At 44.7% G+C, this 25,185-nt stretch overlaps 1 protein-coding gene across 2 annotated transcripts; it reads left to right on the forward strand.

Moving 5' to 3' along the window:
* Nucleotides 1-1,493: 1,493 nt before the first annotated feature.
* pstpip2 (proline-serine-threonine phosphatase interacting protein 2) lies at nt 1,494-24,101 on the forward strand. Of its 2 annotated transcripts, none has more exons than XM_024430783.2 (15): nt 1,494-1,652; nt 2,419-2,519; nt 3,558-3,632; nt 9,613-9,647; nt 9,813-9,919; nt 10,321-10,383; nt 17,273-17,371; nt 17,877-17,922; nt 18,058-18,137; nt 18,350-18,448; nt 18,642-18,738; nt 22,741-22,825; nt 23,012-23,046; nt 23,207-23,274; nt 23,390-24,101. In XM_024430783.2, the coding sequence occupies exons 1-14, from the start codon at nt 1,620-1,622 to the stop codon at nt 23,257-23,259; spliced, it is 1,008 nt and encodes a 335-aa protein (XP_024286551.1). In that variant the 5' UTR covers nt 1,494-1,619; the 3' UTR covers nt 23,260-23,274; nt 23,390-24,101. The 2 variants fall into 2 exon arrangements, with proteins under 2 accessions (XP_024286551.1, XP_024286553.1); XM_024430785.2 differs by having other exon boundaries at nt 23,428-24,101.
* Nucleotides 24,102-25,185: the final 1,084 nt, after the last annotated feature.

A 25,185-nucleotide genomic window follows, 5' to 3' on the forward strand; every position in this document is an offset into this window, starting at 1 on the left:
TCGAGCTTGATGACGAGTTTGGAGGGTACTATGGTGTTAAATGCTGAGCTGTAGTCGATGAACAGCATTCTCACATAGGTATTCCTCTTGTCCAGATGGGTTAGGGCAGTGTGCAGTGTGGTTGCGATTGCGTCGTCTGTGGACCTATTGGGGCGTTATGCAAATTGGAGTGGGTCTAGGGTGTCAGGTAGGGTGGAGGTGATATGGTCCTTGACTAGTCTCTCAAAGCACTTCATGATGACGAAAGTGAGTGCTACGGGGTGGTAGTCTTTTAGCTCAGTTAGCTTAGCTTTCTTGGGAACAGGAACAATGGTGGTCCTCTTGAAGCATGTGGGAACAGCAGACTGGGATAAGGATTGATTGAATATGTCCGTAAACACACCAGCCAGCTGGTCTGCGCATGCTCTAAGGATGCGGCTGGTGATGCTGTCTGGGCTTGCAGCCTTGCGAGGGTTAACACTTTTAAATGTTTTACTCACTTCGGCTGCAGTGAAGGAGAATCCGCAGGTTTTGGTAGCGGGCCATGTCAGTGGCACTGTACTGTCCTCAAAGCGAGCAAAGAAGATATTTAGTCTGTCTGGGAGCAAGACATCCTGGTCCGCGACGGGGCTTGTTTTCTTTTTGTAATCTGTGATTGACTGTAGACCCTGCCTCATACCTCTTGTGTCTGAGCCGTTGAATTGCGACTCTACTTTGTCTCTATACTGACGCTAAGCTTGTTTGATTGCCTTGCGGAGGGAATAGTTACACTGTTTGTATTTGGTCATGTTTCCGGTCACCTTTCCCTGGTTAAAAGCAGTGGTTCAAGCTTTCAGTTCCGTGCGAATGCTGCCATCAAATCCACGGTTTCTGGTTTGGGAATGTTTTAATAGTTGCTGTGGGTATGACATCGCCGATGCACTTCCTAATGAACTCGCTCACCGAATCAGCGTATTCGTCAATGTTGTTGTTGGACGCAATGCAGAACATATCCCAATCCACGTGATCAGCTTGCCAATGAGGATTTTTAACTGTTCTCCAGATATAACCTGATTTCACCAATAAAAGCATAATTACAAGAGAAGGGCATAAATACAGATAAAAGAGGAACCAAGAGCCAATAGAAAGATATCCTTTCTTCTCTCCTGCTGTTCCCGCTTGTGACCACCAAGTGGCCCCTCTCTCTCGCTCTTGCGCTCTCTTGCTCTCGCTCTTGCGCTCTCTCTTGCGCTCTCTCAATTCAATTCAAGGGGCTTTATTGGGATGGGAAACATGTGTTAACATTGCCAAAGCAAGTGAGGAAATAATATACAAAAGTGAAACAAACAATAAAAATGTACAATAAATAAACATTACACATACAGAAGTTTCAAAACAATAAAGACATTACAAATGTCATATTATATATATATATATATATATATATATATACAGTGTTGTAACAATGTACAAATCTCGCTCTCTTCCTGCATCTCGTCGGTCGTTAGGACCCAGCAAAGCATAGTTAGTGCTCCATTGAGATATGAGCGGAGTCATAAACGCAACAATCCAATGGGAAGTCCATCAGTCACTAACACAGTATTAACATCGCAAAAACCAGCGGAATTACAAGAGTTGTACTGCCGTTATTCTTGTCTACAATGAGAGAACTTCACTTTAAGGATTACTTTTGGGTATGTGCAAATGTTTGTATTTGCGTTGTGTGTCATCTGAGCTTAACCCTCATTAACTGTGAACTATTTGTTTTTAGAGATCGAAATCAAATTTCGAAGTATTACCAAGTTGTAAACACAACTGAAGGAGCATACACAATTATCTATTTAACAAGTCTAGTGATGTTTGTTAGGTCATTGAATTTATTCAGAATATTACACACCGCATGGACTGGCTGTTTTATTAGCACGTCTCTAACCCAGGAGTGTAGTTATTTCTGGTCCTTTTGAACACCTTGTAATATGTGCAGATGGCAATCAGATTGGCAGGGCTCAGGAGTATACCTACCCCTGCAGTGTAGGCCTATTGTATACCTCTTTTAATCACGTGGTTAAAATGATTATATGTCATTATCTCATGCAGACATACATTACAGGGCACTTCAACTGCAGTTTATCATCTCAAACACATATTTATTCATGCTCACGAAATACTTATATTGCTTCATTGCTGTTAGCTTTATTGTTTCCGTAGTCTGATGTATTGTGTGCTAAAGCCCATTGGGAAGCTTTTACGTTCTGGATTATTTTGGTTTTAGCCCTTGGGGGTCTTCTCTCTGTCAGTAATGTTGTAATGAGTTGTTTCCTTTTTGATAGACTGTTAAAAGGCAATGCAGCGAGGAGTATAGGATATTGATAGACCAATACTGGGAGGGTGTGAGAGACCCTCCATGGTGTGCTATGATTTGATTACTTACTGTTATTCCATCTTCCCCAATGTTGCCAGAATGGGGAGCTGACCAGTACTGGGGGTTATGACTGTATCATCCAGCATCTCAATGATGGTAAGAGGACATGCAAGGAAATAGAAGACTTCATGAAAGCCAGGTGAGAAACCATGTGAGATATCATCCAATAGAAACCATTAATTGAATCCTCAGACTACTACAGAGAATATGCTCTGAAACAACAGTATGGATGCTGTTATTCTGTCTAGGTTACCCCCCAACAGGTTCTGCTGCCATGTTGTTGTTGTTTCTGTGTTTATTTTAACTGAATAGCAGTAATGTTTTGTTGTGGACTGACCTTTTCAAAGGGCACGAGGGTTTCGTTCCATGATACAGAAGTAAGAAAGTCAGTCATCATTTATTTTCCACCATGCTTTAGATCATGTGGGCGCAGAAAGATGAATCCTTCTATATCTGGGCAAAGTGTACTGTGAATGGTTGTTGGTGTTCAACAAACACTGCTGCTGCGTTTCCTGTTTCTGGTGTTACTGAGTGTGCACTTACAGTAAAAGCGAGTGGTTCATCTGTTTTATCTGCTATTTCCTCATTTTGGACAGAAATGACACTATTATCCAATGGTCTAGAATGGTGTCAGTGTTAATTTAATACAGTATGTAGACTATAGTTTACATATTTGTCTTTAGCTCTTGTCCTACTTCATATTTACTGTGTATACACCTCACAATTTTGAATGTGGAGATTTTTCCTACCAATCTAAATTCCTGACCAACTGCTACAGCATACTTGATCAAACATCTTATTATGAATCATTATTATGTTTAATACTTTTGAATTTTTTGTTTGCTCCCTCCTCTCTGGACTGTACTGTTTAATGATTAATCCAAGCACAATACAGACTGTGCATTCAGTCATGCACAAGGAAACAACTCCATAATTACACTGTTATATTGAAAGTGTGATTTTGCATGTGTTAGTTCCTCTAAGATAAAGAAATTGAATGCCATTTTGAAGTTATCTTTTTAAAATCTCATGGACACTGTGGACTTCCCCTCTGTGGTGCAGATCCTCATGCTATTGCCTAATGTTCTCTCATGTGCATACATACTGTAGCTAATGTTTGTTAACTGTATACCTTGTTGAATGCACATATGAAGAGATGTGTTTGGTTATCTTTCAGAGCATCCATAGAGGAGAAGTATGCCAAAGAGCTACTGGGTCTCTCCAAGAAGGTGTGTGGGCACAATGAGATGAAGTAAGTAAATATTCCTGATGCTGATGTTATTCATTCTTGAGTAGACATTGCTTGTCATCAGTCAGGGACTGTAAGAATGTATACAAAAATGATTTGAAAGCCCTGCTATTGAAGTTAGATACTCTTGTAATGGGCTTCAGGTGCGGACTAGGACCAAAAATCGGCCTTGGCATTTCTAACCCACTGGGTAAAATGCTTTCCTTGAGGCCCTCACACCTGCCTATTTGTTTTTTTCCCCTTGAGGCACTCACACCTGCCTATTTGTTTTTTCCCCTTGAGGCACTCACACCTGCCTATTTGTTTTTTCCCCTTGAGGCACTCACACCTGCCTATTTGTTTTTTCCCCTTGAGGCACTCACACCTGCCTATTTGTTTTTTCCCCTTGAGGCCCTCACACCTGCCTATTTGTTTTTTCCCCTTGAGGCCCTCACACCTGCCTATTTGTTTTTTCCCCTTGAGGCCCCCACATTACCATTTTTTATACTTGAGGCCCCCCTTTTTAGCCAGATAATGATAATTTTGAGATCAAAAACCCAAGATAGACAGGCCCACTAGGCAACAAATTGACTGGCCCACTAGGCAACAAATTGACTGGCCCACTAGGCAACAAATTGACAGGCCCACTAGGCAACAAATTGACTGGCCCACTAGGCAACAAATTGACTGGCCCACTAGGCAACAAATTGACCAGCCCATCTGTCATTTGCCCAAAATACCAGATGGCCAGTACCCCTGATGGGCTTTGTTAAAAGCCATCACATATTTAATAGCCTTCTGATTGCCTGGGTGCCATTCTGTCTCAAGCAAGACAAGGAAATACAAACATATATAGAGTTGTTGATATTGTCTGGTACACAGCCTTCAGATGGCACACTAGAATGCTGTGAATCTAGCCACTGATAGCACTGTCTGACGTTGACAAAACCGTTTTGTTTCGCATGTAGAAAGATGGTATCTGCAGTGGTTCAATGGCCCATGCAGCACTATACATAGAGATACAAGTATGCATTAAGGCATTAGTGTTATTAGTGCGTTACTGTTGTTAGATTGAATTGCTTTTGAGCCTTTTTTCTTGTTGCGAAGGATTGTGTCAGTGGCTTGAGTGCCCATCCTGTGTCAGTATGATCATCATTTTGATTCATCAAACAGCTCATGCTGGTTACATTTACTGATTTACTATTACATCAGAAAGACTAAAAACACCATTGTCTAATGAAACCCTGAAAAGTAATGTACCAAAGATGAGGTCTGGTGTTTGGAGGGGTTTTTAATGTAAACCCAATGAAGGTGCTAAGATACACTGAAAGGGTTTTAAAACAGAATTGAAGTATTCTGAAATGCCCAAAGTGGTTCTTCAATCTGTGGATTGGTGTTTTTAAGAGAGTGTCGTGAAAGCACTTCTCAATGCATGTAAAAGGCACCATCAAAACACAACAATATTTTTTTGTGGACTGTGTCTCTCATACAGTCAAATGGTTTAGAAATGCAACTAGTTACCCTAAATATTGATCGATTATCATTTTCAATCAATATTTTAAAACTTATTGTAGGCTCTTTTGCACATTCAGACAGAGCTGTCAAATGTTCCACAACTTTATGAAATATCTTATCATTTTTAAGAAGACACTGGGCTAAGACAACTCAGGATATAACTCAGATGCAGACACAGGAGATGGAAGGTTCAATATACAGAGTAGTTTATTACAACCACAGAAGGCAGGTCGAGGACAGGCAGAGGTTCGTAACCAGGTCTGAGTCTGATAGGTACAGGGCGGCAGGCAGGCTCGGGGTCGAGGACAGGCAGAGGTTCGTAACCAGGTCTGTGTCTGATAGGTACAGGACGGCAGGCAGGCTCGAGGTCGAGGACAGGCAGAGGTTCGTAACCAGGTCTGAGTCTGATAGGTACAGGACGGCAGGCAGGCTCGGGGTCAGGACAGGCAGAGGTTCGTAACCAGGTCTGAGTCTGATAGGTACAGGACGGCAGGCAGGCTCGGGGTCAGGACAGCCAGAGGTTCGTAACCAGGTCTGAGGCTGATAGGTACAGGGCGGCAGGCAGGCTCGGGGTCAGGACAGGCAGAGGTTCGTAACCAGGTCTGAGTCTGATAGGTACAGGACGGCAGGCAGACTCGCAGTCAGGACAGGCAGAGGTTCGTATCCAGGTCTGAGGCCGATAGGTACAGGGCAGCAGGCAGGCTCGGGGTCAGGACAGGCAGAGGTTCGTAACCAGGTCTGAGGCTGATAGGTACAGGGCAGCAGGCAGGCTCGGGGTCAGGACAGGCAGAGGTTCTTAACCAGGTCTGAGTCTGATAGGTACAGGGCGGCAGGCAGGCTCGGGGTCAGGGCAGGCAGAGGTTCGTAACCAGGTCTGAGTCTGATAGGTACAGGGCGGCAGGCAGGCTCGGGGTCAGGGCAGGCAGAGGTTCGTAACCAGGTCTGAGTCTGATAGGTACAGGACGGCAGGCAGGCTCGGGGTCAGGACAGGCAGAAAGGGTTGGAACCAGAAGAACTAGAAACCAGGGACTAGAGAGAACAGGAGTAGGGGAAAACACGCTGGTAGGCTTGACGAGACAAGACGAACTAGCAACAGACAAACAGAAAACACGGGTATAAATGCACAGGGGAAATGGGCGACACCTGGAGGGGGGTGGAGACAAGCACAAGACAGGTGAAACAGATCAGGGTGTGACATGGGCATGCAATACTTTTTCTAGAGAATACTTAAACTTCTATCAAATTTGAGTAGGGCCTATGAAGAATCTTTTTGTGTAATTCCACCTTTATTCCACCGCTCGGATGCTTTCTTCGGTGAGATCGTTTCAACCTCTTGCAAATTTAAGAAACGTTGGTGGGGGCACTGTTTGGATGCTGGAATTATTTTTGGATGACCGTGCAAAGGTAGCCTACTGTTTGAAGTGATTTGTTTGACAATAAGATGAAAACATCATGACTGGTTGTGTTCATGGCACATAAAAAGATAATACATTTTATGTTTACTCCAAACTGAATTTATTTAGCACGAAAACAATTGTTTCTTTTGAAGGTAGTTTCCTCCCTGTTCTGTTTGGTTCTTAAACTGTAAACTTTTTCCGCTGCAGGATGTAATGAATAAACCCTTGTTTTCTTAACGCTACATGTAGTTCATTGACTCATGCCACTGGCTTGTTTGTCTATTACCTTTGTGAGCTTTGTCTATAGCCTATGGCTTACCATGCCACATGTTATTGCATCCCACTTTTGACATTCATATTATCTTGTTGCTATATTTGCATACCTTTTATTCATGTACATGCATTTGCATATATTGCTATTTATGTTTAATTATTGGATATTCATATTGCAATTTATTTATATTTATAGCAGTTAATAACTAATTATGCATTCATGTACTTCATATGTAATTATTGCTTGATATGTGGTTTCTCTGTCTCCCTGCAGAAAACCATACATACATACATACATACATACATACATACATACATACATACATACATACATACATACATACATACATACATACATACATACTGTTAAAAAGTTTGGTGTCACTTAGAAATGTCCCTGTTTTTGAAAGAAAAGTAAATGTTCATTAAACCCGCAAAACACCAGTCTCAATGTCAACAGTGAAGAGGCGACTCCGAGATGCTGGCCTGCTAGGCAGAGTTGCAAAGAAAAAGTCATATCTCAGCCAATAAAAAGAAAAGATTAAGATGGGCAAAATGACACAGACACTGGACCGGAGAACCATCTCAATTGGGTTGAGGTCGGGTGATTGTGGAGGCCAGATGAGATGGCGTATCGCTGCAGAATGCTGTGGTAGCCATGCTGGATAAGTGTGCCTTGAATTCTAAATAAATCACCAACAGTGTCACCAGCAAAGCATCATCACACCTCCTCCTCCATGCTTCCCGGTGGGAACCACACATGTGGAGATCATCCATTCACCTACTCTGCGTCTCACAAAGACATGGCGGTTGGAACCAAAAATCGCACATTTTGACTAATCAAACGAAGGACAGATTTCCACCGGCCTAATGTCCATTGCTCGTGTTTCTTGGCCCAAACAAGTCTCTTCTTATTATTATTGGTGTCCTTTAGTAGTGGTTTCTTTACAGAAATTTGACCATGAAGGCCTGATTCACGCGGTCTCCTCTGAATAGTCGATGTTGAGATGTGTCTGTTACATTTATTTGGGCTGTAATTTCTGAGGCTGGTAACTCTAATGAATGTATCCTCTGCAGCAGAGGTAACTCTGGGTCTTCCTTTCCTGTGGCGGTCCTCACGAGAGCCAGTTTCATCATATCGCTTGATGGTTTTTGCGACTGCACTTAAAGAAACTTTCAAAGTTCTTGACATTTTCCGATTGACTGACCTTCATGTCTTAAAGTAATGATGGGACTGCCATTTATCTTTGCTTATTTGAGCTGTCCTTGCCATAATATGGACTTGGTTTTTTACCAAATTGGGCTATCTTCTATATACCAACCCTACCTTGTCATAACGCAACTGATTGGCTCAAAAGCAATAAGAAGGAAAGAAATTCCACAAATAAACTTTTAAGAAGGCACACCTGTTAATTGAAATGCATTCCAGGTGACTACCTCATGCGGCTAGTTGAGAGAATGCCAAGAGTGTGCAAAGCTGTCATCAAGGTGGCAGCGTAGCCTAGTTGTTAGAGTGTTGGACTAACCGGATGGTTGCAAGTTCAAACCCCCAAGCTGACAAGGTACAAATCTGTCGTTCTGCCCCTGAACAGGCAGTTAACCCACTGTTTCTAGGCCGTCATTGAAAATAAGAATTTATTCTTAACTGACTTGCCTGGTTAAATAAAGGGAAAAAAGGAAAAAGGTGGCTTCTTTGAAGAATCTGAAATATAAAATATATTTAGATTTGTTTCACACTTTTTTTGGTTACTACATGATTCCATATGTGTTATTTCATAGTTTTGATGTCTTCACTATTATTCTATCTATCTGAATACAATATATATGAACATATCTGAATATAATGTAATTGTCCCTTGATTTTGAAGAATATGAATATTATAAATACCTTACAGATCTTGGAACTGTTTTACTTTATCAATATAAAAATGTGAAAGACCTGTTAATGTTTTGTCATTGGATCATTTGCAAAGAAAATATAAAGCATTTGAAGGTTGTACATATGATTCATTGTGCTTGTATTAATTATTATCCTAGACAATCTTATTAGTTTTTGTATTTTCACAAAACTATATTTTCTGGTGTTCTTTGTTTGTGAATAATACTCTACATTTGACATTCTGAAATGACCAATGAGGAGTTTATCAACACATACCGTATAAGAGCAGGGAATGCATTCTGCACTAGAAAAGATGTGAAACACCATCATTAGTGTTTAGGAGCTTTAGAGGGAGGAAACAGCACCAAAAGAGAAGGAATCTATTTCTGCACTAAACAGGACTCGAAACAACAAAATAGTGTTTTTATCATTTCCCTGTAGAGCTCCCAATCTCTGGCAATGTGTTGCACAACTCTTGATTATGTGGTGTTACAACACACCATGTCATGTTTCGGAAAATCTCAGAATTATATGTTTCAACACTCTAGCAAAGTCAAGGTTTTGTCTCCTTAACGTTGGTGGCAGTGTAACGGATGTGAAACGGCTAGCTAGTTAGCGGTGGTGCGCGCTAAATAGCATTTAAGTCGGTGACGTCACTTGCTCTGAGACCTTGAAGTAGTGGTTCCCCTTGCTCTGCAAGGGCCGCGGCTTTTGTGGAGCGATGGGTAATGATGCTTCGTGGGTGACTGTTGTTGATGTGTGCAGAGGGTCCCTGGTTCGTGCCCGGATATGGGTGAGGGGACTTTCTAAAGTTATACTGTTACAGCAGCTCAGTTGCCACTAGTTGTAGTATTACAAAAACGCTTACATTTTAACAGCACAGGTTGTACTGCATGCATTCCTTTTCATAAAGCTGGTGTTTGTTTGTTTCATTATTTAGCACACTGAAGAGATCGCTGGACATGTTCAAACTGCGTAAGTGTTCTGCTATCACAACAAATGTTTCTGATGTATGTTGATGACTAAGCTCAATTCTTTCTATTTCCATGTGTGAGTGAGTGAGTTCGAGTGTGTGTGTGTGTGTGTGTGTTCATGTAATTTACTAACTCTCTCTTTACTAAACCCTCCTTTACAACATAGAAACTGAACATGTGAGTTTATCACACCTACAACTGGCACAAACAATGCGGGACGAGGCAAAAAAACTGGAAGACTTCAGAGAGAGACAGAAAGAGACAAGAAAAAAGGTACATTAGAAACCAACCAATTACTTAAAAAATGACACAAATGTAGGAATTAATACGACCTTTAATTACTAATAGACCTTATACGTTGATAATACAGTGCACTTTGCTTAATAGTGAATGCAGTTATAGTGAACAATTGCTTATCAACCGCTTATATCAACTTATTTAGCGAGGCGAGCCACCAACCAGAGGTTTGCCAGTTTGAATACCATGTCTGACGGAAACCTGACACCTCTGTGTGTCTTTCGGGACGGGATAGGAAGTCAGATTTCAGTTGGACCTTGTGATCTTAATCCTAATCGCCCTGCACAGATGTGATAATTATCGTGGTGCAAATCATGGATATATCATCTCTATGTTCTTTGCTTTAATATAATATATTTGACACCTCTTCTTCACAGGTAGAACAACAGATGGATGCCCTACACAAACAGAGGGCCACGCAGTTCAAGAAAACCATGGAGGTAAACTGGAGAACTTTCCTACATTTTTTTGTCAAACCAGCAGTTATCATCCCTGAACTAAGTAATCCTGAATTGTTCATCTGTTCTCTAGAGGCATGTCTGGTTTCAGGCATCATGCTACCAAAACATGAAGCAGTCTTGTAATACTTAATCTGAGAAGAGGGAAGTTCATCAACAGCCATGGGGAGTGAAGAATGGAGGAACCTCTCAAATAAATGGAGAGTTTCATTATATGTACTGGGGCACCTCAATTAAATGTGAAGTTACTGTGAATTACATACATATTATGTAGCCTACAAAGAGCAGGTCACTGACCAGGTCCCTTTTCTAGTATGGTCTATTTAGACTACATTAGACTACATTTGGTTTGTAAAACCTTATGACAATAAAGTCTGTTCCATACAGATGAAGGATCTTAATTTGACCTATATTATCACAGCAAAATAATCCTGCAGCCACATAATGTTGCTTGATCGATGGTTCGGCTTTCAGCTGGCTTTCAGCTGGCTAAAAGTAGTCTTCATGAAAAGTGCAGTACTGTTAATATAACCGTGTGTTAGTATGGGTTTTCAGTGAATTTATGTAAATCATGAAGGTCATCTGCATTTCCTTGGGTGCAGGAAAAATCTCAGCAACAGAAGAGTGATCAAATTAAGGTCCTACAACTATATCGGGTTCTGGGAATAACAATAGCTATAAAAACACATTTTCCTTCTGTTTTCCTTATTATCCCCTTCTATCCTGCAGGGCTACAGGGCAAAGGTTACTAGTAAACACAAGTTGTGCTTTGTGCAGTTCCACTCAGAGAGCGCTGGAGTCAGTCCTGGGCCCGTATTCACATTTTAGATTATGATGAATGAGATCAAATCAGATTTTATTTGTCATGTGTTGAATACAATATGTGTAGACCTTACAGTGAAATGCTTACTTACAAGCCCTTAACCAACAATAAAGAGTAATAAAAAAAGTAAGTAAGAAATATTTGCTAAATAATCTAAAGGAAAAATAGTAACAAAATAAAAATGACACTAATGAGGCTATATATAGGGGGTACCGGTACCAAGTCAATGTGCTGGGGTATGGGGTAGTTGAGGCAATTTTAATTGCAACCTGGAATTAAAATTGTCCTGATTTTTGGGGAGTTTGTATCATTTGATTTAAACAACATGCCTACCACTTTGAAGATGCACATTTCTGTGTGTGAAACAAACAAGAAATAAGACAAAAAAAACAGAACTTGAGTGTGCACCCCCCCAAAGTCTGTACTTTGTAGAGCCACTTTTTTCAACAATGACAGCTGCAAGTCTCTTGGGGTATGTCTCTATAAGCTTGGCACATCTAGCCACTGGGATTTTTGCCCATTCTTCAAGGCAAAACTGCTCCAGCTCCTTCAAGTTGGATGGGTTCCGCTGGTGTACAGCAATCTTTAAGTCATACCACAGATTCTCAATTGGTTTGAGGTCTGGGCTTTGACTAGGCCATTCCAAGACATTTAAATGTTTCCCCTTAAACCACTCAAGTGTTGCTTTAGCAGTATGCTTAATGTCATTGTCCTGCTGGAAGGTGAACCTCCGTCCCAGTCTCAAATCTCTGGAAGACTGAAACCCTCAAGAATTTCCCTGTATTTAGCGCCATCCATCATTCCTTCAATTCCGACCAGTTTCCCAATCCCTGCCAATGAAAAACATCCCCACAGCATGATGCTGCCACCACCATGCTTCACTATGGGGATGATGTTCTCCGGCTGATGAGAAGTGTTGGGTTTGCGCCAGACATTGCGTTTTCCTTGATGGCCAAAGAGCTCAATTTTAGTCTCATCTGACCAGAGTACCTTCTTCCATATGTTTGGGGAGTCTCCCACATGCCTTTTGGTGAACACCAAACGTGTTTGCTTATTTTTTTTATTTTAGCAATGGCTTTTTTCTGGCAACTCTTCCGTAAAGCCCAGCTCTGTGGCGTGTACGGATTAAAGTGGTCCTATAGACAGATACTCCAATCTCCGATGTGGAGATTTGCAGCCCCTTCAGGGTTATCTTTGGTCTCTTTGTTGCCTCTCTGATTAATGTCCTCCTTGCCTGGTCTGTGAGTTTTGGTGGGCTGGCCTTCTCTTGGCAGGTTTTTTGTGGTGCCATATTCTATCCATTTTTTAATAATGGATTTAATGGTGCTCTGTGGGATGTTCAAAGTTTCTGATATTTTTTTATCACCCAACCCTGATCTATACTTCTCCACAACTTTGTCCCTGACCTGTTTGGAGAGCTCCTTGTTCTTCATAGTGCCGCTTGCTTGGTGGTGACCCTTGCTTAGTGGTGTTGCAGACTCTTGGGCCTTTCAGAACAGGTGTGTGTATATATACTGAGATCATGTGACAGATCATGTGACACTTGGATTGCACACAGGTGGACTTTATTTAACTAATTATGTATCTTATGAAGGTAATCTTTTTTAGGGGCTTCATAGCAAAGGGGGTGAATACATATGCACGCACCACTTTTCATTTTCATTTTTTATTTTTTTCACTTTATTTTCACTTTACCAATTTGGATGTTGTTTTGTATGTCCATTACATGAAATCCATTTAAATTACAGGTTGTAATGAATGAAAATAAGAAAAACGCCAAGGGGGTGAATACTTTTGCAAAGCACTGTACTCATTCAAGGGTTTTTCTTTACTTTTTTACTATTTTCTACATTGTAGAATGATAGTTATGACATCAACACTATTAAATAACACATGGAATCATGTAGTAACCAAAAAAGTGTTAAACAAATCAAAATATATTTTATATTTGAGATTCTTCAAAGTAGCCACCGTTTGCTTTGATGACAGCTTTGCACACTCTTGGCATTCTCTCAACCAACTTCACCCGGGAATGCTTTTCCAAAGTCTGAGCACGTGTTGGCTGCTTTTTCCCAAACCATCTCAATTGGTTTGACTTGCCGTTCCTGTACCACTTGCCATGTCATAGCAGAGAGAACAGTCTAGGACTTGGGTGGCTGGTGTGTTTGACCATTTTTAAGGCCTTCCTCTGGCACCGCCTGGTTTAGAGGTCCTGGATGGCAGGGAGCTCGAGCCCAGGAATGTATGCCTTGCGGTCAGATGCCAAGCAGTTGCCATACCAAGCGGTGATGCAACCAGCAAGATGCTCTCGATGGTGCAGCTGTAGAACCTTTTTAGGATCTGAGGACCCATGCCGAATATTTTCAGCCTCCTGAGGGGGAATAGGCGATGTCGTCACGACTGTGTTGTTCTGCTTGGACCAACATAGGTCCTTATTGATGTGGACACCAAGGAACTTGAAGCTCTCGACCTTCTCCACTGCAGCCCCGTCGATGTGAATGTGAGTGTGCTTGGCCCTACCTTTCCTTTAGTCCACGATCAGCTTCTTTGTCTTGCTCACGTTGAGGGAGATGTTGTTGTCCTGGCACCACACTATCAGGTCTCTGACCTCCTCCCTATAGGCTGTCTCGTTGTTGTGGATCAGGCCTACCACCGTCGTCGGCAAACTTAACCTCTTGAATCTAGGGGGCACTATTTTTATGATTGGAAAAATAACGTTCCCAAAGTAAACGGCCTATTTCTCAGGACCAGATGCTAGAATATGCATATAATTGACAGATTAAGATAGAAAACACTCTAAAGTTTTCAAAACTGTCAAAATATTGTCTGTGAGTATAACAGAACTGATATTGCAGGCGAAACCCTGAGAAAAATCAAACCAGGAAGTGGCTTCTATTTTGAAAACTCCATGTTCCATAGCCTCCCATTGCTCCATTTAAAGGGGTATCAACCAGATTCCTTTTCCTATCGCTTCCTCAAGGTGTCAACAGTCTTCAGACATAGTTTCAGGCTTTTATTTTGAAAAATTAACCAGAACGATAACATCGCGTCAAGTGGTCACATGAGTTTTGCTCACACAACAGAATTTGGACAGCTATTGTTTTTCCCTCTCCTACTGTGAAAGACATTTGCAGTTGATATATAATCGATTATATATTTTAAAAACAACCTGAGGATTGATTATAAAAAAACGTTTGACATGTTTCTGTGGACATTACGGATATTATTTGGAATTTGTCTGCGTTGTCGTGACCGCTCATTCCTGTGGATTTCTGAACATAATGCGCCGAACAAACGGAGGTATTTTGGATATAAAAATAATCTTTATGGAACAAAAGGAACATTTGTTGAGTAACTAGGAGTCTCGTGAGTGAAAACATCCAAAGATCATCAAAGGTAAACGATTAATTTGATTGCTTTTCTGATTTTCGTGACCAAGCTACCTGATGCTAAGTGTACTTAAAGTTTTGTCATGCGATCGATAAACTTACACAAACGCTTGGATTGCTTTCGCTGAAACGCATAATTTCAAAATCTGAGATGACAGGTGGATTAACAAAAGGCTAAGCTGTGTTTTGCAATATTGCACTTGTGATTTCATGAATATGAATATTTTTAGTAATATTATTTGACTGAGGCGCTATGCTATTCAGCGGTTGCTGATGACAATTATCCCGCTTAAGGCATGGGTAGCGTCAATAAGTTAATGATGGTGTGAGAGTTGTGCATGGACACGCAGTCGTGGGTGAACAGGGAGGACAGGAGGGGACTAAGCACGCACCCGTGAATGACCCCTTTGTTGAGGGTCAGCATAGCGGATGTGTTATTGCCTACCCTCACCACCTGGGGGTGGCCCCTCAGGAAGTCCAGAATCCAGTTGCAGAGGTGTTCAGTCCCATGGTCCTTAGCTTAGTAATGAGCTTGGAGGGCACTGTGGTGTTGAACGCTGAGCTGTAGTCAATGAACAGCTTTCTCACTTAGGTGTTCATTTTGATCAGGTGGGAAAGGGCAGTGTGTAGTGCAGTAGAGATTGTGTCATGTGTGGATCTGTTGAGGCGGTATGCGAATTGGAGTTGGTCCAGAGTTTTTGGGATGATGGTGTTGATGTGAGCCATGATCAGCCTTTTCAAAGCATTTCATCACTACAGATGTGAGTGCTACGGGGCTATAGTCATTTAGACAGGTTACCTTGGCATTCTTTGGCACAGGGACTATGGTGGTCTGCTTGAAACATGTAGCTATTACAGACTAGATCAAGGAGAGGTTAAAAATATCAGTTGCCAGCTGGTCTGCGCATGCTTTGAGTATGCGTCCTGGTAATCTTTCTGACCCTGTGGCCTTGTGAATGTTAACCTATTTAAGGGTCTTACTAAAAAATGGCTACGGAGAGCGTGACCATACAGTCGTCTGGAACAGCTGGTATTCTCGTGCATGGTTCAGTGTTGCTTGCCTCAAAGCGAGCATAGAAGGAATTTAGCTCATCTGGTAGGCTCCCATCACTGGGCAGCTCGCGGCTGAGTTTCCCTTTGTAATCTGTGATAGTTTGCAAGCCCTGCCACATCCGATGAACATAGTAGGATTCGATCTTAGTCCTCTATTAACGCTTTGCCTGTTTGATGGTTCGTCGTAGGGCGTAGCAGGGTTTCTTATAAGCGTCTGGATTAATGTCCCGCTCCTTGAAAGCGGGACCTCTAGCCTTTAATTCAGTGCGAATGTTGCCTGTAATCCATGGCTTCTGGTTGGGATATGAATGTACCGTCACTATGGGGACGACGTCGTCGATGCACTTACTGCTAAATGCCATCGGATGAATCCCAGAACATATTCCAGACTGTGCTAGCGAAACAGTCCTGTAGCCTAGTATCCGCTTCATCGGACCACTTCTGTAATTGAACACTGGTTGAGTGCGAGCACTGATACCTCCTGTTTTGAGTTTTTGCTTGTAGGAAGGAATCAGGAAGATAGAGTTGTGGTCAGATTTTCCAAATGGAGAGCTGTAAAGATGATCTAGAGTTTTCTTTCCCCTAGTTGCACATTTGACATGCTGGTAGAAATGAGGTAAAACGGATTTCAGTTTTCAGCGTTAAAGTCCACGGCCACGAGGAACGCGATCTCTGAATGAGACTTTTCTTGTTTGGTTATGCCTTGTACAGCTCGTTGAGTGCAGTTTTAGTGCCAGCATTGGTTTGTGGTGGTAAATAGACAGCTACAAAGAATATAGATGAGAACTCTCTTGGTAAATAGTGTGGTCTACGGCTTATCACGAGGTACTCTAACTAAGGCGAGCAAAAGCTAGACTTCTTTAATATTAGAGATCGTGCACCAGCTGTTGTTAATAAAGAGACACAGACCCACCCCCCTGATCTTACCGGAGGCTGCTGTTCTGTCTTGCCGATTTATGGAAAACCCAGCTAACTATATATTATCCATGTCCTTGTTCAGCCACTAATATTACAGTTTTTAATGTCCCATTGATAAGATATTCTCGAACGGAGCTCATCCAGTTCATTCTCTAGTAGTTGCACGTTCACTAGTATAACGGAGGGTAGAGGAGGATTATCCACTAGCCGACGCAGTCTCGCCAGGCATCTGGCTCGCCGACCCCTGTAGCGGCATCTTCTCTTCTTACAAATTACGGTGGTTTGGGCCTGGCCCCGGAAGAGATGATATGCACAGAGGGGACCTCATTCTAGGTCAGCACTCTAACTCTGTCTCTTTCTAAATTATTTTCCTGATTTGATTTTGATCCTAAATGCCTGCCGTTTTTCATTGGTCAGACAAAGTGGTACTGTTAGGGCTGTGCATGTTGTGCCACATTGCCATGCCAACTGAAACATCAGGCATTTTATACACAGTGGAATGACCTCAGAGTGTTGAAAAATGCAGGTTGTGGTAGTTGAATTCAAATGCATGGGCTTCATGTTTCATTTAGAGACTTTTATGTTAAGTGAAGACAGTATAGAGTCTAGTAGAGTCAGTAAACTATTTGATCAGTTATTTCCTACCATCACCCCCCCCACCCCTTCCTGTCCATGTCGTTACCCACAGACAAAGAAGACATATGAGCAGAAGTGTCGAGACAAAGAGGAAGCAGAACAGAACATGAACCGAAACGCCAGCACCAGCAATGTCAAGCAGCAGGAAAAGGTGAATATTCTGAGATACTGTGGGGGTTGGGCAGGGGGCAGGCGGCTGGGGGGTCTAGTGGTAGTGCTGCTGCCCCCGGACCACACATTGCCCCTGCAGCCATGGGTTCAGAACCAGAAAGCAACACTTTCCATTCTATGTCCTTCTCCTTTATCTCCTCATCAATCACTTATTCACTGTGTTTGTTGATTTAAAAAAGGTACATAAAAAAGAAACAAAAAGCACTAGTGACAATAAATACTGTGAGTGAGCCATGGGAATCTTTCTGAAGGAAATAGCATACCTATTTTGAGCACAGGAATCAGACCACAAAAAGTAGGCCTACACTGACCACAGAAAGAACAAGGCTACCTAGTTTGTACCCTGTTTATTGAGAGGACATTTACCAATCAGACATGTGCTTTCACTTCTATATGCTGCATTGCATTGACAGTAATATCTGAACACAATAAAGAGTTGAATAAAGGACAGAATCAGTGATTTTTTTCCCTTCTTCATCTTTCAGCTATTGACAAAAACACAGCAAGCAAAGCAGAATGCAGAAGAAGCTGGTAACAATGACAACTTATTCTCCTTTGGTCTCTTAGCAAACATCAACAGGAAAATCACCATTTAGTCTAAAGATAATCAAAAATGTGCCTCTATACTATGGTCTCCCAAGATGTATTCTCTGATTTGAATCCCAGACAGGCTATACATGCACAACGTGTCTGTGCTGGGGAAAACCAGGGAGGACTGGCAGAAAGAACACATTAAAGCATGTGAGGTAAGGGCCAGAAAGCATGATGATATTCACTTTCTTTGTTAGTTACATACTGTATTACTGATGTAGTATGTGTAACAGTTTGACTACATCCAGGTATTTGTTTCTTAGCTATATGTTGTAGTATTGGTATATATAATTTACATCCAGTTATTTGTTTGTCAGCTATAGGTTGTATTACTGGTATATATAATATAGTGGTCTGTTACATCCAGGTATTTGAGAAGCAGGAAGTGGAGAGGATCAATACTCTAAGGAACATGGTATGGACTCACCTCAACCAGCTCTCCCAGCAGTGTGTCACCAGCGATGAGGTAAAGTGCTTCTAGGGACTCATCAATGTGCAATCTGCAATATTACTTACTGGTATTGCATTTGTATTAATGATACCCATTGATTCTCTAAGAATATAGCAAATTAAGGATTGTGGCTGTAAGTGACCATCCGTATTGCTTTGTGTTTCTATCTTGCCCGCCTGTGTGTCTTTGTCTTTGTATATGGGTTCAGCTTCATGAGGAAGTGAGGAAGTCTCTTGAACAGTGTGACATACAGGAGGATATAGAACACTTTGTGAACCTCAGACGGACTGGGGACAAACCGCCTGGTACAGTTCTCACTCTTCACAGATCACCTTTGACAACAGACACATACAATACAATATAGGTCCTCTAAGGACCACAATGAAAATCAGACTGACTTTTTAGTGTCATCCTTGATGGCATAAATGTTGTCCTAATTTTGTTTTGTCCGGGTCCCCCTCCCTGACAGTCTAGTTGCGTATTGTAGTTGTACTGTCCTCACCCCCTGGCCTGCTCTGTCCCCACCCATCACTCCTCCTGCTCTGTCCCCACCCATTGGCCTGCTCTATCCTCACCCTACACTCCCTGGCCTACTCTGTTCTCACCCCTCACTCTCTGGCCTGCTCTGTCCTCATGCCCTGTCCTGCTCTGTCCTCACCCCTCATCCCCTGCCCTGTCCTGCTCTGTCCTCACCCCTCATCCCCTGCCCTGTCCTCACCCCTCACCTCTCACTCCCTGGCCTGCTTTGTCCTCACCCCCTGGCCTGCTCTGTCCTTACCTCCTGGCCTGCTCTATCCTTACCCCTTACCCCCTGCTCTGTTCTCCTCCCCTGGCCTGCTTTGTCCTCACCCCCTGGCCTGCTCTGTCCTCAACCCTCACCCCTGGCCTGCTCTGTCCTCACTCCCGGCCTGCTCTGTCCTTACCTCCTGGCCTGCTCTATCCTCACCCCTCACCCCCTGCTTTGTCCTCCTCCCTGGCCTGCTTTGTCCTCACCCCCTGGCCTGCTCTGTCCTCAACCCTCACCCCTGGCCTGCTCTGTCCTCACTCCCACCCCCATGCCTGCTCTGTCCTCACCCCCTGGCCTGCTCTGTCCTCCTGGCCTGCTCTGTCCTCACCCCTCATCCCCTGCTTTGTCCTCATCCCTGCTTTGTCCTCATCCCTCACCTTTCACCCCATTGCCTGCTCTGTCCTCACCCCTCAACCCCAGACCTGCTCTGTCCTCACCCCTCATCCCCTGCTCTGTCCTCATCCTGTCCTCATCCTCACTTCTCACCCCCTGCCTGCTTTGTCCTCACCCCACTGGCCTGCTCTTGTCCTCACCCCCACCCCTGGCCTGCTTTGTCCTCACTCCCTTGTCTCTCAACCCTCATCCCCTGCTCTGTCCTCACCCCTGGCCTGCTCTGTCCTCATCCCTCACCTTTCACTCCCTGGCCTGCTTTGTCCTCACCCCTCACTCCCTGGCCTGCTTTGTCCTCACCCCTCACTCCCTGGCCTGCTCTGTCCTCACCCCTGCTCTGTCCTCATCCCTCACTTCTCACTCCCTGGCCTGCTTTGTCCTCACCTCTCACTCCCTGGCCTGCTTTGTCCTCACCCCTCACTCCCTGGCCTGCTTTGTCCTCACTCCCTTGCCTGCTCTGTCCTCACCCCTCATCCCCTGCTCTGTCCTCACCCCCTGGCCTGCTCTGTCCTCATCCCTCACCTTTCACCCTGGCCTGGCCTGCTTTGTCCTCACCCCTCACCCCCTGGCCTGCTTTGTCCTCACCCTCACTCCCTGGCCTGCTCTGTCCTCACCCCTGCTCTGTCCTCATCCCTCACCCCTCTCACTCCCTGGCCTGCTTTGTCCTCACCCCTCACTCCCTGGCCTGTCTTTGTCCTCACCCCTCACTCCCTGGCCTGCTTTGTCCTCACCCCTCACCCCTGGCCTGCTCTGTCCTCACTCCCCCCTGGCCTGCTGTCCTGCCTGCTCTGTCCTCACCCCTCATCCCCTGCTTTGTCCTCACCCCCTGGCCTGCTCTGTCCTCACCCCTCATCCCTGGCCTGCTCTGTCCTCAACCCTCACCCCTGGCCTGCTCTGTCCTCACCCCTGGCCTGCTCTGGCCTGCTCTGTCCTCACCCTCATCCCCTGCTCTGTCCTCATCCCTCATCCCCTGCTCTGTCCTCACCCCTCATCCCTCTCTGTCCTCTCACCCCCTTGCCTGCTCTGTCCTCACCCCTCATCCCCTGCTCTGTCCTCACCTCTCACTCCCTGGCCTGCTTTGTCCTCACCCCTCACTCCCTGGCCTGCTCTGTCCTCACCCCTCATCCCCTGCTTTGTCCTCACCCCTGCTCTGTCCTCATCCCTCACCTCTCACCCCCTTGCCTGCTCTGTCCTCACCCCTCACCCCCTGGCCTGCTCTGTCCTCATCCCTCACCCCCTGGCCTGCTCTGTCCTCATCCCTCAACCCCAGGCCTGCTCTGTCCTCACCCCTCATCCCCTGCTTTGTCCTTACCCCTGCTCTGTCCTCATCCCTCACCTCTCAAACCCTGGCCTGCTCTGTCCTCACCCCTCAACTCCTGGCCTGCTCTGTCCTCACCCCCTGGCCTGCTCTGTCCTCACCCCTCAACTCCTGGCCTGCTCTGTCCTCACCCCCTGACCTGCTCTGTCCTCACCCCTCATCCCCTGCTCTGTCCTCACCCCTCATCCCTGGCCTGCTCTGTCCTCAACCCTCACCCCCTGGCCTGCTCTGTCCTCACCCCCTGGCCTGCTCTGTCCTCACCCCTCATCCCCTGCTCTGTCCTCATCCCTCACCTCTCACCCCCTTGCCTGCTCTGTCCTCACCCCTCATCCCCTGCTCTGTCCTCACCCCTCACCTCTCACTCCCTGGCCTGCTTTGTCCTCACCCCTCACTCCCTGGCCTGCTCTGTCCTCACCCCTCATCCCCTGCTTTGTCCTCACCCCTGCTCTGTCCTCATCCCTCACCTCTCACCCCCTTGCCTGCTCTGTCCTCACCCCTCACCCCCTGGCCTGCTCTGTCCTCATCCCTCACCCCCTGGCCTGCTCTGTCCTCATCCCTCACCCCCAGGCCTGCTCTGTCCTCACCCCTCATCCCCTGCTTTGTCCTCACCCCTGCTCTGTCCTCATCCCTCACCTCTCAACCCCTGGCCTGCTCTGTCCTCACCTCTCAACCCCTGGCCTGCTCTGTCCTCACCCCCTGGCCTACTCTGTCCTCACCCCTCATCCCCTGCTCTGTCCTCATCCCTCACCTCTCACCCCCTTGCCTGCTCTGTCCTCACCCCTCATCCCCTGCTCTGTCCTCACCCATCATCCACTGCTCTGTCCTCATCCTTCAATTCTCACCCCCTTGCCTTCTCTGTCCTCACCCCTCACGTCCTGGCCTACTCTTTCCTCACCCCTCACCCCTGGCCTGCTCTGTCCTCACCCCCTGGCCTGCTCTGTCCTCACCCCTCATCCCCTGGCCTGCTCTGTCCTCAACCCTCACCTCCTGGCCTGCTCTGTCCTCACTCACTGGCCTGCTCTGTCCTCACCCCCTGGCCTGCTCTGTCCTTAGCCCCTGGCCTGTTCTGTCCTCAACCCTCATCCCCTGCTCTGTCCTCACCCCTCACCTCTCACTCCCTGGCCTGCTTTGTCCTCACCCCTCACTCCCTGGCCTGCTCTGTCCTTAGCCCCTGGCCTGGCCTGTTCTGTCCTCAACCCTCATCCCCTGCTCTGTCATCACCCCTCATCCCCTGCTCTGTCCTCACCCCTCAACCCCAGGCCTGCTCTTTCCTCTCCCCTCATCCCCTGCTTTGTCCTCACCCCTGCTCTGTCCTCATCCCTCACCTCTCACTCCCTGGCCTGCTTTGTCCTCACCCCTCACTCCCTGGCCTGCTCTGTCCTTAGCCCCTGGCCTGGCCTGTTCTGTCCTCAACCCTCATCCCCTGCTCTGTCATCACCCCTCATCCCCTGCTCTGTCCTCACCCCTCAACCCCAGGCCTGCTCTTTCCTCTCCCCTCATCCCCTGCTTTGTCCTCACCCCTGCTCTGTCCTCATCCCTCACCTCTCACCCCCTTGCCTGCTCTGTCCTCACCCCTCAACCCCTGGCCTGCTCTGTCCTCACCCCTCACCCCCTGGCCTGCTCTGTCCTCACCCCTCACCCCCTGGCCTGCTCTGTCCTCACCCCTCACCCCCAGGCCTGCTCTGTCCTCAACCCATGGTCTGCTCTGTCCTCACCCCCTGGTCTGCTCTGTCCTCACCCCTGGTCTGCTCTGTCCTCACCCCTGGTCTGCTCTGTCCTCACCCCCTGGTCTGCTCTGTCCTCACTCCTCAGCTCCTGTTCTGTATGAGAACTTCTACAGCGGTCAGAGGGTCCCCGCAGGACCACCGTCCTCCCGAACGGCTCCTCCTATCACTAGGTGAGAGAGGTTTTATCAATAAAATTATTTTTCAAGCAAACCAAGAGTTGCTGAATATTCTTTCACCCTGAGAGAGAAATGACCCACACAGCAGATGAGGATCTTCACCTTACCACAAAAATCATGTTTTTCATAATATTCATCATGTCATGTTGATTTCTATTTGGTCTGTTTTGTGAAAATCAGGAGAGGACCATTGCCTAACCCAGACAATACCGAAGGTACATGTTAAAAAACTCCAGAGATATACAGATAGATATTATGACAGTTGTCAGATTTGATCCATCATTTAATATATTGATAAACTGTTATTTTATTTCCTTTTTAATGACAAGCCACTGTTTGTCTGTTTTATTTGTGCTTTGAATTCCCCTGCTGTAGGTGATGTGATCTACTCAACTGTAGATCCAGGCTACAGTGCTCTACAATACTAGAACATATATTCAGTGGTAAGTACTTTATTCTTCAGTATTACAGCTTTAGTCAAATGACTATTGTTATCACAATAAGTTTGAGCCTGACTAAAACCATGGGTTTATTTGTTTCTTAACTCTTTGTTTCCAGTTTTCCATGGATATTGACTGTCTGGTGGATTTACACAGATGGCTGAGTGGGGATTCCTTCATTGACGGATATGAAGAGTGGACTCTGTGACTTCGTGGTCATTCAACAGTGACACCTGACAAACCAACTACCTAAATAGCAGCAATGCTGACGTTAGTAGAGCATGTTTGATTGTGTCACCATTGTGGCTTTATAGCTGTGTTATAAACAGTAAGATGATGTTTCATAGCTCAATATGTAAATAGGTTCCAGAATGTATGAATATACTTAGTTTTCTACAGTCTAAACCAGGAAATGTAATTAAAGCAAAAATAAAAGTAATCCCTTTATAAGTTATTAACATTTGGGACAGCAGACATTCCAAAGCATTTTGCAACTTTTCAATATAAGAGGGTTGCTTTTATTTGTTGATTAATAACATTAATATTACAACAATACAGGTACATGATCTTAATGTTTTAAAGTTGTGTGATAAAGGCAAAATAACTTTAATAATTTAAATATTTGTTGTTGAACAATAAATATGTTTGTCAGTCACTTAATTTACACATTATTCTGTACCTTTGTAGAACCTAGTTGTTTCCTGTTGTGGTCGATAATAATCTGATTGGTCTGTACTTGAACACTACATTGTGTTACTCAGGCTAGTTTCTGGTTGATGATTGCACACAGATCTTGATAAGAAAATTTAATAAAGGACAGTTTAAGGTTGTATTAAGCATTCCCTGATTGAGAATATCCTGTAAGTGACAATTGTCATCACGGAGAGGTCAAACACACTCATAAATTATGTTATGAAACACTGACAGACTTTCTTGTAAAAACTCACTTCCTATTCCAGGTCTTCTATTGTCTTTTTCCCCCATGCAATACAATTGAGGAACAAATGAGTGGGGGTGCACAGGAACCTGACACGCTAATAATATGAGCAAATCTTGTGCAATCTATTGGTTGATAGAATGGGTGTTGTACTTACACCCAATATGGACGCAAAGTGTTCAGCTTGTCTGGCAAGCTCATTGAGATGGGTATTTTGCTCTTTTAAAGTGAAGATCTCTTCCTGTTTCTGCTTAGTGTGGCAGGGGAAAGATCTCAATTGCATACTCCTCTCGCGTCTTCGTCTCCTCAAAACCCATTAGAGAAGAAGGTCAAAGAGCGGAACCTCTGGCTTTCTCATCCAATGGGTTTTTTGTGAAGGAGACGAGAAGTATGTAATTGAAATCATCCCACGACACGTAGCTGTGGAGATTCATATAGAGTCAGATCTCAGAAAGATATCTAAATAATTAAATGAAATAAGTCCTAAGAGTGAATTGCAGTATACCAAGTATGTCTATATTTGGGCCTTTTTGTTTTGCGAGGCCTGACAAAACAGTGACAGAATCAGCGGAAATTGGAACTCCCACAATAATGTTTCTCAACACTCTACTGTTCAAAATGTCAACTGGTGGTTAAAACGACACAATGATTCTTTCTTAACTTCTCCCCTGTCACTCAGGGGTGAAGGTCATGCTGGGGTCACCTCCATGTTTTTGAATGTCTCCTTTATTCAACTTGGTAATCTCATTAAGATAAAAGAAAATCTACACTACATGACCAAAAGTATGTGGACAGCTGCTCATCTAACATTTAATTCCAAAATCATGGGTTTTAATATGGAGTTGGTCCCCCTTTTGCTGCGATAACAGCCTCCACTCTGCTGGGAAGGCTTTCCACTAGATGTGGAAACACTAGGTGTTCGATGGGGTTGATGTCAGGGCTCTGTGCAGGCCAGTCAAGTTCTTCCACACCGATCT

The sequence above is a fragment of the Oncorhynchus tshawytscha genome, linkage group LG09 (assembly GCF_018296145.1).
Source record: "Oncorhynchus tshawytscha isolate Ot180627B linkage group LG09, Otsh_v2.0, whole genome shotgun sequence".
Taxonomy (NCBI): Eukaryota; Metazoa; Chordata; class Actinopteri; order Salmoniformes; family Salmonidae; genus Oncorhynchus; species Oncorhynchus tshawytscha.